Source organism: Halyomorpha halys, unplaced genomic scaffold (assembly GCF_000696795.3).
Source record: "Halyomorpha halys isolate HHAL.00 unplaced genomic scaffold, Hhal_1.1 Scaffold59.1, whole genome shotgun sequence".
Lineage (NCBI taxonomy): Eukaryota > Metazoa > Arthropoda > Insecta > Hemiptera > Pentatomidae > Halyomorpha > Halyomorpha halys.
Window position 1 is genome coordinate 1049912 of NW_027109400.1, and position 15144 is coordinate 1065055.

General features: G+C 29.7%; 1 protein-coding gene across 15 annotated transcripts in view; it reads left to right on the forward strand.

Moving 5' to 3' along the window:
* The window catches only part of LOC106692531 (putative leucine-rich repeat-containing protein DDB_G0290503), a 115778-nt gene that overhangs the window by 61344 nt on the left and 39290 nt on the right, over window positions 1-15144 (forward strand). For 14 of the 15 annotated variants that reach the window (XM_014438514.2, XM_067047590.1, XM_014438518.2 and 11 more), the window contains 12 exons: window positions 895-1017; window positions 1542-1631; window positions 1712-1801; window positions 4360-4449; window positions 5299-5367; window positions 6890-6940; window positions 7051-7083; window positions 7293-7325; window positions 7429-7524; window positions 8295-8357; window positions 9397-9441; window positions 13582-13629. In XM_014438514.2, the coding sequence (XP_014294000.1) occupies window positions 895-1017; window positions 1542-1631; window positions 1712-1801; window positions 4360-4449; window positions 5299-5367; window positions 6890-6940; window positions 7051-7083; window positions 7293-7325; window positions 7429-7524; window positions 8295-8357; window positions 9397-9441; window positions 13582-13629 (831 nt within the window). The remainder of the gene's footprint in view (window positions 1-894; window positions 1018-1541; window positions 1632-1711; window positions 1802-4359; window positions 4450-5298; window positions 5368-6889; window positions 6941-7050; window positions 7084-7292; window positions 7326-7428; window positions 7525-8294; window positions 8358-9396; window positions 9442-13581; window positions 13630-15144) is intronic. The other variant, XM_067047591.1, reaches the window with a different exon arrangement.

Genomic DNA, 15144 nt, shown 5'->3' on the forward strand with positions numbered 1-15144 from the left:
AGTGAAAAGAATGGATACAATAAATATAATGTGATGAAGAAAAGACAATATACAAAATAAATGGAGGTATAGAGGTATGTAAATTTTATAATAGAAACAAGAAAAAATAAAGTAATTAATTTAAATAAACTTAAGTTGGAAGTAACATATGAATATAAAGTAAAGATAGAATATATAAATATCAAAGAAAAAGAATAGATAATAAATACAAAATATAAAGTAGTAAAAGTAAGTAAGGGGGTGAAAATTTCAAAAAATAAAACCAGATAAAAGACATGACAGGAAAGTAAGCTTTTGAAATTCTGAAAATATGGGACGAAACATTGGCTCATAATAAGTAGTTTCATGACTATTTGAGTATTTCTTTGACTGTCTCCGGACCATCTTCCTTTTAATAGTACACATGGTCATTAATCGATTTTCCAAACATTTACTGTATTAGAGAATTCACTGTAACAAGGTTCCAAAGTCCCAAGTATGTAAAAGATTAAATATCCAGAGAACATTTTTACCCTGGAATGGAGAGTATAGAATCTTAATTTGGGGTTACATTCCAAATTTAATTATTAAATAGCAATGAATCAGACCTAAATGTTTTACAAAGGCTCTTATGGACCAAAACTGAACATTGTTAATTTAATCAAAATAATACTTTAATTTTGTATATCTGGCAATTTGAAAAAATGTTAAAAACTTTTTAGAGGGAGCTCTTCAATTATTTAAATAAACATTAAAATCTTAATCAGAATTTAGTTTTTATCCAGTTATAAAAAGTGAAGGAAAGATTTATTCTCATTAACCAATTAAAAATAATTGGTTTTGTTTGGAAGTAAAAATAATTTTAATTTTCTTTATAATCTTACTTTATATTTTGTTTTGTTTATTATATTACAGACAGCACATGGAGATACCTCTGACAATGTACTTGAAAGGTCGCAAGAGCTTGAAGGAGGTCTTCTGAATATAAAAGAAAAATTTTCTGAATTAACTTCAGATATTATGAGAAGTAAAGATAAGGTAAATCAGTTTCAATAAAAATATAAAATATATTTTTATAAGAATTGAAATTTAAGTTGTTTAATTTAACAAGGTGACAGTTTTCTGACAATATATTTCTTTTCCCCTTTCTATTTCTTTTTTTTTTTTTATAAATTTTTGAGCTTTCTCGCTCTCTTCAATAGATATCAAATCAACCAGGTTTTCTGGGTCCATGTCTGCCCCCGAGTTCTATTCATCTCTTCCTTCTCTTTTCTGTCCAGGCAAAAAATAAGGTTTATTCCTTTTTTTTGTCCAAAGGAGTATGTTTGGGGGTAACGATTCATCATCTAATTTGAATTAGGCTAACTTTTAGTCCTGAAGTCTAATGAGCAACAAATAGATAAGTAATAGGTAATCAATCTCACTATGTTTCCATCCCACTCATGTTACAATGCAAAGAACCACAAATTGGGTCTTTTGTGACCTTTGGTCAGTGAGCATTGGTTCTTTATCTCTTCACATGTTTGTGTTTTTTATTTTATATACATATTTTTATGTTTTAGATGATTAAATTTGAAGTTGAAACAAAATGTTTGGTAGAAGCATTAACAAAGATACATCAAGACATAACAAATGCTAAGGAAACATTTTCTGTATGTAATAGTATTCATATTTTGCTATTTTTCTTGTAAATAATGTTATACCATTTATTTATTTATAATCATTATTACAGAAAAATCCAGAACAACTCTCTTCATTACAAGTTAGTTTTACTGAGGCCGAGTATAAAGTGGAAGAGCTGCTACATGCTCTAGAAGTGTTTGTATGTTATACATTTATCGATTATGGGCTTATTTTTTTGTGATTTTTTTTAATAACCCATAGCTACTACTATTTCCATAACTTTGCATGAGTTAATGTGTCAATGCTTAGTATAACCATTCTTCAGAAGTCTTGATTACTTGGCATCAACCAAACATTTTAGTGATAAGTAGTAATATTTTCTAAAAAATAAATAAAATGCTATACAAAAAAAAATTACTCTTTGAAAAATGTCTTTGTTTTCTAAAGTTCTAAAAAAAAGTTCTAAAGTAAATAAACTTTCAATGGTAAGCTTCCTCTAGTCTTCTAGGCATATTTGTAAAAAATATGGTTCACTATTTATGGTTTGAGGTTTCTAACTATGGTTAATGTTACAATTAATGTGGCCAGTGCTAGGAATGTAAGAAAGCTTACTGAAATAAAAATCTTGGAAATCACCCACTATATGACCAGAGCTTACCACAAATCACAAAGATGTATTAGGTGCTTAAAAGGACATGAAAATTGTATAAAATATAATAGAAGAGTGTAATCTTTTGAGATTAGGCATGAATACATTATATGGGTCAGATTTTACCAAACATGTGAGTAGATAGTAATTTTTTTGAGGAATCCAATTTGGATGCAGTTCAACAATAGTTTTATGTAGTTTATTTCTCAGAGGTAACTCAGATGTTTACGACTGTCTTTTCTTGAATCCAAAATTATTTATGAAATAAATCATCTTTCAAGATGTTAATCTCCATACACCATTTATTATTGAAAGTTAAATCTTTATGAAAGATTATATATTAGATTCTATATCCAGGAATCTATCAATGATACATATCTCTAGTGTTTAGCTCCTTAAAGCCAATAGAACATTCCTGGGACATACTTTACAGGCCTTTGGAATAAGACTTAACATTCTTTATAACTTGAAGGTAACTAAAAGTTAGTAAGGGGAGGGGTGGATGGGATAAAATCATTAAAACAAGAAGAGGTATCAGAAATTGCAAGTTTTTTGTTTAATTAGAGCTTGAGGTATACACATTTTTTTTATTATTGTAAAAACATACTAAGTTGCTTTTTTTTCTCTGATTTTTATAAATATACTTTTCATATTACCCTAACTTCAACAAAACTGAGGACTTACAAATAAAGTTGAAAATTAAGTAGTTTCACAAATAAATTTTACAAATAATGCTACCTTTTTTATTAAGCATATTGTTTTTCATAATAGTTCCTCTGATATACATAGTACTTAATTATTATTTCTTTTACAATTTTTTTTTTTTATTTTTTAGTTATTTTTTTCTGATCTAAATCTTTATAATATCTTACATTAGCTTACTAGTTCCCTTGTAACATTTGTCTAAGTCTATGTTTAAATTTTTTATTTATTGAAGTAATACTTTTGGTAATATATTATCATGAGATAAAATTATTTGTTTCATAACAGTTAAATCATATGTTGTTTAACTATTTTTGGAAGAAATTCTTTCAAATACTTTTCACTACTTTTGCTTACATATATGTGAATGTATTTCCCTTGATACTCCTATATTTTGAAAGCAGCTCTTCCAATTCGACCCAAATTTGGAGAAAAAGTGGGAATTAGTGTTAACATAGTCTAATAAATTTTAGCCAATGTTATGCAATACTTTTATTTAGGTATAGGTAGGCATAGGTATCATCCTAGACTTACCGTATTTTGAAAACGGCTAGTCCAATTTAGCCCAAAGTTTGGAATTAGTGTAAACATGTTCTAGTGCAAATTTCATTAAGTTTCTTCCTCTACTTTCATTACCTATGCAAAAAAAAGTAATTAACAGACTTTGTTCTTTTCATTTCTAGAAAATAAAATTGGGGCCTTAAAAAACTTAAAATAAAATAAAATGACGGGAACAGTTACACTGGTCTATGCACTTGGCAGACTTTTTATAGTTACTGATTTAAAACTTCCTTATATTTATGTATTAGTATATATTTATGTGTTTAGGAATAGGATATTGATGCATATTATATGAGAAGAAGAATTGGAACACATTTTTAGAATCAAATAAATTGTTTCAATCTTTTGAAAGTTGTGAAAGGATGTGTCACTCAATTGAAATCTATATATTTTGTTTTCCAACAATTTTACTTTAATTTACACTTTGCTTGAACTTTCCTGGCTCTAAAATTAATGCAAAGTTGTTTTTTATTTTTCTCAGTCTTTGTTGTAGAAGTTTTTTTTCATTTCTTACTGTAAACCATTTATACTATCTTATTTTAATGCTATTGATATACAGCATAACTTATCGCCTGCAGGTGTTATCCTAGTCGCCGGTTGTCCTAAATACTCTTTTAGACTTCAGCATTCAATACTGATTTACACTTGCCTTCAAATCCTTTGATATAGGTTTAAATTGTTTTGGCTGAAAATGAGAGGTTAATAGTGTGTTAGTAAATTAATGATTTAGTTTGAATCATTTAAAAAAAAAAAAAAGATGTTTTATTCCCGTATTTGAAATTTCGTTTTTTCTTAATTCTATAAGTATATATCGTTATCTAATTGTTGCCTTACTTCTATTTTAGATTTGTACTGAGCAGCGAGACTTTAAAGAATTCACAGATTCTGTCAGTAGTTACATTGAAATATTGTTGGACATTGTCGAAGTTATCAAGGTAAAGAATATTAGTATCAAGGTTAATTATTTTTTGTTTATTTATATTTTTATTTATTGAACTTTATTACAATTGTATATTCATTTCTACAAAAACTAATAAAAAATATTTATGTGTGTACATATCCTCCTCTGAAAGAAATAGAAGTATTCTGTTGTATCTGTGATGTTAGTTCTTATTTTAATTGTCTACTGAATTGTGGAGTTCATAAAGAAGAAAATTGAATTTTAAAAAATACTCTTATTAAATAAACATAAAGCAACCAGAAGATTCCTGGTGTTTTGTATTGGTACTTCCTATTAATGAATCATGTTATTTAGTGAAGCTCTGAAACTACAGTAATATAATTCGCTAATATTATATTACACTTCTACTGATTATGTTCAATATTTTGGTGTTTCTAAATATTACATATAGTGTGCGAGATCAGTCACAAGTCAATAAGTTATCGTTTTCATTTATGTTTGGAGACATTTTGGCCTACTCATGGGGGCCATTTTTAGAGCTACAGTGTGGAAAATTGACTGAAGACTAGTCCAAATAAATTTTGGTATTTTATTAATAATAATATATTTTTTTTTTATCTTTTTACTCCTTTTATTAGGGTTCTTACTATAAAAGGACGTACTGTTATTTGACCAATGGTTGCCAGAAATTGATTCGTATTTATGTATATTTGAATCAATCAATCCATGTCTTGAACAAATGTTTAGATTTTACAGCTTCTGTTTAATTAGGTTAATTCTCACTAACCATTCTTTTCAAGTATTGTTATGAATATATATACTCCTTCAAAAGAAAACAAAAGTAAATTATTTTTTTTTAATTTATGAAGTTATTTTTTTTTAGAAATCTATTTACAATGAGAAATTGTTAACGAAGGCATTAAAAGATGAAAACAATGAATTGAAAGAGCAGGTAAGTGGTTTAATTCAAAAACGTCTACCAACATTATATGGTCATATCCATTATTTTATAATTTTTTTACTTCATATTACATTTTAATATGTACATATTATAGTTGAGTTTTAAAGTGAATCAGAGGTTTAACTTATTTAAAACTTTTTCTTATTTTTGTATGTTAAAAAATACTTTAATAAACCAAAGAAGATTTAAAAATTTAAGTTCTTCCACAGTCCATATTTACTTGAACCAAATTTTTTTGCATATTTTTGCTTCCTCACTATTGAAGGTAGATAATTTTTGTTTTGTTTGCTTTCTTGTTGTTGTTTAAAGGTGTAAAACCCTGTGGTCATCAACGCCTATAAATTTTTGTTTTATGCAGGGAATAGAAAAAAAAATTATGCCCTCAGAATTAAGAATTTCAATTTGGGTTCCAGGTATGTCTGTAGTCAAATTTGTATTCAGGTATAATCAATCAAGCCGTTAATCTGATTTTGATGAAATTATGAGGGATCGTGTGGGTTAGTACCTAGTTGTTCCCATATCAATTTTATCAGAGCTGTCCATTACTTTTACATAACATGAGTAAACATATTTCCTTCATCACACTTATAATTCAAACATTTATAGATTCACATTTGGAAGGAAGTTGGTGATTAATGTTAAAATGGTTCAGTATAATGTATAATTTTTTTATTATCTACATCTTTCATTTAGCCATGCGCATAAGTATTTTTATTAGCAACCCTGTTTCAAACCGGCTCCTGCCATAGATTTTGTTCACAAATAACAAATCAAATTTATTCAATGATAAAAGTAATTAGATTTGTCCTTAAACCTTTAAATATATGTCATTGTGTAACTACCGACTCAGTAGAAATGGATACGCTGATCTATGTACAGGCAGAAATTTTTTAAGTTGCATAATATTCTATAAAATCAAGTGTTTCTTAAAAATACCTTCTATAAATTTCTTATAAAATCAAAACATTAATGAGGTTGATATTAAAAAGATAATTGCACATTGATATAAGTAGATAGAACCTAGGTTGAGTAATTAATGAATTATATAATTTATCTATGTTATTGTTGATGTTACCTTAAAAACTGTCATTGAACCAATTATATAACAATGAAAACAATGCAATTGAAGGTGCTCTCTTTTAGGAACATTAATTGAAAAGTTGAAATTTTCTGAAAAGAGAGAACCTTTAATTGTATTGTTTGTAAATTTACTGGAAATGTACTTAGCACCATTGTGAAGTAAGCCATCAAAATATTAGTGGATAATTCCCACTTCATTTTTATAACGCAGTATATCAGATTGGTTTAATATGCCAGTCTTTTATTAGTCTGATCAAGGTATAAGATAAATTAGACTTGGTGTGTTTGAGTATAATATTTTTATTTATTTTTTACAAAATCATAACCTCATTATGTTGACAATTTTAAAAATCTCTCAGTGAAAAAACAAAGATAAGATAACAAAAGTATAATTAATCCATTGTTGTTAATATCAAGTGTTCATATTTCACAGCTTTATAAACTTCAGAATCCGTTGACCACTACTATAAGCCAACAAACAGAGGTAAAATATTGAATTTTCTCCTAATTGTAGTTATTTAATGTTTTATTCTTTGATTATTTGTTTATAACATATTATTTATCCAAGTGTCTTTGTTTTGCTTTTTATTTCAGACTTCTGATAACCTATTGCTTGAGGATGTTGGTGTTAGTATATTTATTTTTTCCCTTTCAAAATATGTGAATTATTAATTATAATTATAGTACTCGTTTTTATTATATTTTATAATTGTTTTGAAAAATCTTATGGGAGTATTCCAAAGAAGGCATTTAAAAATATTTAATGTTTTATTCTTTGATTATTTGTTTATAACATATTATTTATCCAAGTGTCCTTGTTTTGCTTTTTATTTCAGACTACTGATAACCTATTGGTTGAGGATGTTTGTGTTAGTATATTTATTTTTTTCCTTTCAAAATATGTGAATTAATAATTATAATTATAGTACTTGTTTTTATTATATTTTATAATTGTTTTGAAAATTCTTATAGGATTATTCCAAAGAAGAACTAATTCAAAGTCTTCAAGAAGATTTATGTCGAAGTAATTGTTATTTAGAACAAATTCAGGAGCAATATACAACTTTAGTAAGTATACAAGTTTCTTATTGTTTTTCTCCCTCATAAGCTTTACAGCACTCCATTAAAGGACCCAACTAGTGTTGTGATCTTTCTCACCTCCTCCACATGCACCGTGCTTCTTAGTGGCACAGACTAGAAAAAGAATATTTTTAAATTCAATCTGATGATTATTTTAAACTAGTTAATTGATCTATAATTCTCAAAAACAAAACAAAATAATAATTAATTAACTATTAATAAATGAATAATTAATTGAAACTAGAAATTTTGAGATTTGATTTACAAAATCATACATTTACATTATTCTATTTTATAAACTACATAGTGACCTCAGACTACTTTGTTTTATTTTTGGTCAGAAAGCAGCAATAAGTAATAAGCCTTAAGGCATTTAACGAAGTGGATGCTTTCACCATTGCTCTCAAATTAAAAAGATAAAAACGGTTTGTATTAATTGTGACTTAAAAATGAAATACAGAGATTTATACTCTTTTAAAATTTCCAAGCTATGATATAAATCAGTGAATATCTTTTTTTATACTAATAAAATAAAATGAAATTCATAGAGCCTTTTTTTTTTTATAGTAAATTATTGTTTTTATTACTCTTACATTACTGATCCATCTAAAACTACTAATATATTTTTCAATGAAATTCATTTTATAAAGGTCTCAATGTGTTCACTTTTATTATTATAAACAACATGGTATTGTTTCATAAATGTTTAATGGAATAATTTTTGTTAGTAATTATTTTCATTTTATTTTTTAATTTAGAAATTAGAGAAAGCTGAAATGGAAGAAAAAAATCAAAAAGTTATGGAAGAACTTCAGGCTAAGGTATGAAATATTTGGTATATTTTATTTTAATAAATTTATAATTTATTGTCCCCCTTTTTCATAATTATTATATTCTCCTACTGTTTTTTTCTCTCCTTGTATTTTACTTCTTATTATATTTATACCATAAATTTTCTTCTCATATGTAGCTATATACTCTGTTATGTCCTTATTTTTTTGTTCTACTGTTTTTATTTCTGATTATCTATGGTTGTTATCTTGTTTTGTACTCAGTTGACCAACAGATAGTAGCATTGTTGCTACAGTAGCATCAACTGAAAATTCGGAGAATTAAGAGTAATGATGAAATTCAATATATATAAAATAATGAAGATATAGTTAATTGCATAAAATCAAGTAGATCGAGGAGTGCTGAACAAGTTATATGTATGAATAAGGATAGAGTGCTGTAGAGAATTAAGGTTTCCTAAAATACACTTTGGGATGCTTCTCAAAAATGATTAATCTATTTTATGGCGAGAACAATATTACTAAGAACATAATTAATCTCATAAAAACAAAAATATTTGTCTTTGTCAAAGAGTAAAAGGCCAATACCTTTGTTAGAACTCTTTTATAATATAAATTTCTGATCAATTCAAGATGTACATTCTATGAAAATATATTAAAGAAGTACAGACCAAGTTGAGAAAGAAATTACTAATTATTTATTGCCTGCCAATTATTAATATGGAAAGTTTTCATGAATTGAGTTTTAAAAAAGAACACCAAACTGCTAAAATTATCAAACATTATTTTAAAACGTAAGTACATCCAAACATCATCAGATTTAAATCTATCCCAAATCAAGTTCATCACCTCTTATATAGTATTTATGGGAAAGCAGTATCATGACTGGAAATGAGCAGAAACATTCCCTAATCCTTGAGATCAAAATTTATGGTCAACAATTCTTTTTTTTTTTAACTTCTTTTTTAATTATAAGCTAAAAACTTCTTTCTGCCAATGTTATATTAATTAGTGTGGTAGTAATAATTATAATTTTCATGCTTGTAAATTGTTATTGCTACTTTTACAGATCTGTAAGCTGCAAGCATCATTACAAAATCAGGCTCCAGAGGCTGTAAGTAATAAAAGTTGGATTTTTTCTTGGCCTCAGAATAAGCAAATAAGGCATGTACATGATGTATGATGCTTAAATTTAATGGAGTAACAAGTAAAAGTTATAATGCTTTCTGTTCAAAGATGAACAGAATACTGAGATAATTCACCAATGATCACACCAAAATATCTTTTTTTAATGTTACCATAAATGTATGATAAAAGTTTTGTACTGAAGCATCACCTTAACTTAGAACTATGTTAGAATTATATTTGTAGCATTTTATATCATTCTTTTAATGTTTACAAAATTGTTTATTGATGTTAGTTGTTGAAGCATTAGTGGTAAGACAGTGTTAATTAAGCATGCAATCTCAATGTACTTAAAATTTGTTATTAAACAATTTGTACAGTTCTGTTTGTTATATTACAGAAAAATCACTTAGATGTATCAAATATTTTCCCTTGCCTCTCCCTTTTTTCACATTTAATATCTAATGATATCACATGTGAACTATTTTTTATATTGATTATATAAATTAATATTGGACATAAGTTATACATTTTTCAATTTTGTATTTATTTATTGAATTTGAAAAAAAAATTGATCAAGTTGACGTTTTATTGTATTTTGAATCCATATTTATAATTGGTATTTTGTTTTCCAAGTGACAATTTATTGCCTTGTGCAAATAAAATTTTTTTTATTAATTTATTTATTTATTACCTACCTCAACACAACCAACAGAATGAGGACTTTATTTATTATGCAATGCTTTTTGTTTAAGCATAAGATTTTTATATATTTATATGATATAAGTTTTCATATTATATATTTTGAAACATTTGCTTACATTGGATTATTATTGGAGCTAGGATTTTCATGTTATTAAAAATGCCAAATATTTATATAATAATTTTATAACCAATAAAATTATTTAGTACCTTCACATATACATTTCAAAAACTGGTACACTCATTATCAGTGAAAACAGTTGGAAACTTGTGCATTTTTAAAATGTACAATTATGTTATATCGAACCTCAGTACTGAGTGTCAAAAATATTCCTCAATTGACATTTTCACAATCATCTCTTTTTCAATAAATGATTTCGGCAATCAGTAGCATATCTTTAGAGTCTGGATTTGTTTTTAAGACATCTGGCAGTTCCGCCTGTATTATGTTTCCAATTTTTCTGAAGTATCTTCCATGTAGCAAATTGCTTCATTAATAAGTTATATCTATTATTATAAGGAGGTTAAAAAACTAGTCCATGGTTGCGTGATCGAATTTTTCCAACACCTGGAAAGTAAAATGCAAAGTCGCTTTTCTATTTTAAAAATAGATAGTAAACCTTGGCAAGAAGTTGGTAGGATATTTTAATACTTATATACTTAGGTATCAATCATATTGAAAGTGATTACAATAAAGTCAGGAATGTCGACTCCTGCCACTTATAGCATCAAAGTCAACAAATCGCTTAGGTACAACACGTTGCCTTCTCTGATTTTCATTAGAAGAGGAGCACTCTTACAAAAAAAAATTAAAAAAAGTTAAATTGAATTTGATGAATGACATAAATCTTCCTTGTTTACTTGTAATAATTTATTTCATGTAATCAACAACAATGTTTCAGGAATATCCCCCATCTTCAGGTTGCTGATAAAAATATTTTATATATAACATATAATTATCTCCTATTTTCTCATTAGGGCTAATATTGAATAATATTAACCCCAAGGTCTGGGTCTTGGCTGCTGCCATACCCAACTTCCTTCTCACTCACCATTTGGCTACAAGACTGGTGCACCTCTCTGCTTTTATTTTCAATCTGGTTCTGCTATCTATCCTCGGCCACAATGACTGTCAGGTCGTAACATAGGCCGTGGCAAGGAACCCTTTGTCTTCTAGTTCCCCCAGAATTTTATCATACACTAGCTTCCATAGGGCCGGACCTAGGACCGAACCCTGTGGATTGCCCCTTCCTAATTTTCTCTTGACCTCATAGTAGTTACCACTGATCCTGATGTTCCTGTTACTTAGATAACTACTCACGAGGGAGTTTTGGTACCTATGTTTGGTTTCTTCTCTGCACTCCTGGTACCTATGCCTGAACCTGTAATAGTCCATCTTATGTTGTATCAGGGCCAGGGTCCACCATGGGACCGGATGTGCTCTCGCCTTTTGGGATTGGAGAGTAATACTCCCTGCTTCCTTGATGGCGCTCTTCAGCATTGCCACTCTATGGTCAATGACTGCCTCTTCCTTCATTAATGCCAATTCTTTCCAGTCTCCATCTACCTGAATATTCTCCAATTCACTGGAGATGGCTCTCAAGTACACCGTTCAGGTCACAAAGTACTTCTTACCTGCCAGGGCACTAGCTTCCTCCTCCACCACATGGAAGCTATGACCTGGTTGTCGAAGCTCCAATCACATTACAGGGTTCAGTCTGCAAAGTGCTTCGCCATGGCGACTAGTGTCTATCCAACTTGGCTCCATCAAATGTCTCCATATGATCCATCCAGAGGGCTCGTTCATGATTACGAGATTAAACCTCCCCACACTTTCCTCTACCCCTCTACCTCTGGCTTCAGTAAACACCAACCCCCAGACTGTGGTCTATGAGTTGGTATCGAACAGACTATCGTACTTTTGTATCTTAGTACAACAACCTCCACAGAAGCATGTTATGTTATAGTCTATGTTAACTAGTGCCTGTTGTGGTGGCATGTATGCCGAAACTAGGTTGAAGCAGCTTAACTGATTTGAAACAAGCTCAGAACACACATAAAACTGATGCCATTATTTTCTTATACAAGAATACTTCGAACAAAAATCCATAACTAAACAGATAAACAACCAGACCAAGAGACTTCTCACTTCTTCATGAAACAAGAATCACACCCTTTCAAAGTACACAAAATACACCTAGTCAAGTCAATATCAAATCTACTCTACTCACCAGGGATGTCACTCAGGATTAAACTGCTGATATATACAGCAATACTCAGACCCTCATTACTATTTATACCCAACAGCCCTGAAGTCCCTCCACTGGCACCAGTACAGTATATTTCAAAAGATCTGCATAATCACATCTCTCGAGAGACGAAACAAACATAACGAAATAAAGCCGGATACAGTACAACATATCAAGAGACACATAAAGTTCTTTATTAATTTCTCGCTTCCTATAGCCCATTATACCACTCTACTGTACCATCCCCCACTTCCTGCGAGGTATTATTTCGTTTTGTTTCTTCTATATCCTTTACTCTTTGAAGAAAACCCGAGAAGGAATACACCTCCACGGATCTGTTGTGAATGTCTATAGAACTTTCCACCCTCTGGACTGTAAGCCTTCAGAGAGTAATAACTGTCCTGCAAGGATGATGAGGAGTTACCATCATTAGGAATTTGTTCACTGCATGACGGTTGGCAAATACATTACGGAATTTAGTTTCCGATCTGGTGGGATTTAAGACGCATACCATTAAAACTAGCCGATAGTACATGGTTTTAAGATTAAATTTAACTAACCTAACCTTATTAAATACGTACCAAGGCTTTCTGTTAGCGCACTTCGGCGGAGTTGGCACTGTTCAAGAATCTCGCAACACTAGTTTTCAACCATTAGTTTAAGGGATGCTATTAAAATTTATTATTGTATTTGACACATTTTGGTGATAATAGATATAAAATAAATGTACTTTAGGTATTGATTTGTGTTTAATGGCTATTCGTTAAAGTAATGTAACAAAATACATGTCTAAATAAATAAATTTTAGTCTTAAAACATTTTTATTCTACTCATAAGTCCAACGTTTCGGCCATCCTCAGGGAAAATCTATTACCAACAGCTATTACTACACATATGATCTTCAACATTTCCAAAACAAATAACAATGATAATATTTATAATTTATCTGACCTTGATACAATTTTAGAACTAAATCATTTAAAAAAATAAAAACACAACTTCATGCAGGCTGTTCTGCCCAGGCCAATCGAACAATTGGCCGAAACGTCGGACTTGTAAATAGAATAAAAATGTTTTGAGACTAAAATGGATAAAATTTATTTAATTAAACATAATTAACCAGTCTTAAGAAAGTTTAAGATTGTAAATAAAATATATGTCTTCCGTGTATATTTCAGAATACTGTGTTCCAGTTAAGCTGCATTATTGAAAAGCAGAATCAGCAGGTAAAAATCTCATATTAAGTTATTTTAATTTTCTTTCTTAACTGGTTAAATAAAACTAAAAAATAGATCCACCCCGGGTAACAAATGGTCTAGGTACGCCACTGATTTAATGCGGCGCTATTACATACGTGCACTGAGCACGTGATCTCCGTAGTATAAGGGCTTACCCAGGATCAAAACGGCGAGCCATAGTCAATCAGATTGCGACATTTCAGCGCTGAAAAGGCAAATGAAACCAAAATATTAAGAAAATCATATGTAAATGTCGCAGTGCTTTATTACTTTACTGCATTTAGTATTTTCTTGAAAAAAGAATTAATTCATATTAAATAAATTTTTTTTTTTCACTTCTACAGGAGGGGGGGCAGTTGCCCCTGCTGTCCTCCGCTGTGTACACCCATCCCCTAGTATTATAAAACAAATTAGAATTAGAGGTGGAAGAAACGGGGATGTCGTTACGGAGAGGTTTTATCTTACACTAATTGTTTGAAAACCCGAAAAGTTGGGAGATCTGATAATCTATTTAAAAATGTTTACAGTGTAATAAAAAATTATGCAAAGAGGATATTTATATCATAAATTGTTGATAAATGCTATTTAGAGAGGTCAGTTTTATAAAATATTCTTAACCACTGAAAAATGGTAATACTCTTGAAAGTTGGAAAATCATGTCCAAAATGTTGGGAAATTTCCTGTTCCTCAGTAAGATGTTCTAGCAATAGCCGGGAATTTTTAATTTATGACGCTTCTAAAATAAGGCAACCCTGTTTAAATAATAGCACAGACTCAAAGTATTTACAGACGTTCCTAAGAACGAAACCCTGCTACTGAAAAGAGAACACAGCATTATCCTGCTCATCCTGATATACATGTAAATTACTACAAGGCTAATTATTTTATGCTATATGGCTTGGTTAAAAGTTATACTACTGGATCAGAATATTTACTCATTATTTTGGCAAAGAATATTGTGCTATTATTTCATTCTGTGTCTTTTCTGTACACTTTGCAGCTTTGGGTGTAACCGAGGGCGAAAATCCTTCGGCAGTCTTTGCTCAATCGCTAGGATTTAAACTCACTAATCATACGTGAGTTGTAGGTTGACTCTGCACCACGTCCAGTCCTCTTGTCAAACACCTCCGGTCCAGCAAACCTAACCTTATCGAAAATGTATTATCTGAGGCTAATGCAGTGCACCTCACCTCTTAAACCAGGGCTTAGTTCAAACTCATACCTCGATAATTGGTGATCTCATACTTGATTTGAGATCAATTCAAGCCAGAGTGATATCTGATCAGCTTTGACCCTAATAGGAGTGAGTAACTAAGATGACAGTAGTGTGAGAGGAACCAGAGGGACCGGATACTAATCCTCCACAGATTGACCTTTGTCAGGTACCCGTCTCACGGATTCCACGCTTTTGGAAGATCTATCCTACACTATTGTTTACTATTTGCGAAGCCGTCTTGTCAAGTTCCAACTTCATATTAAGTACCATTAAATTTCAACTGTTCA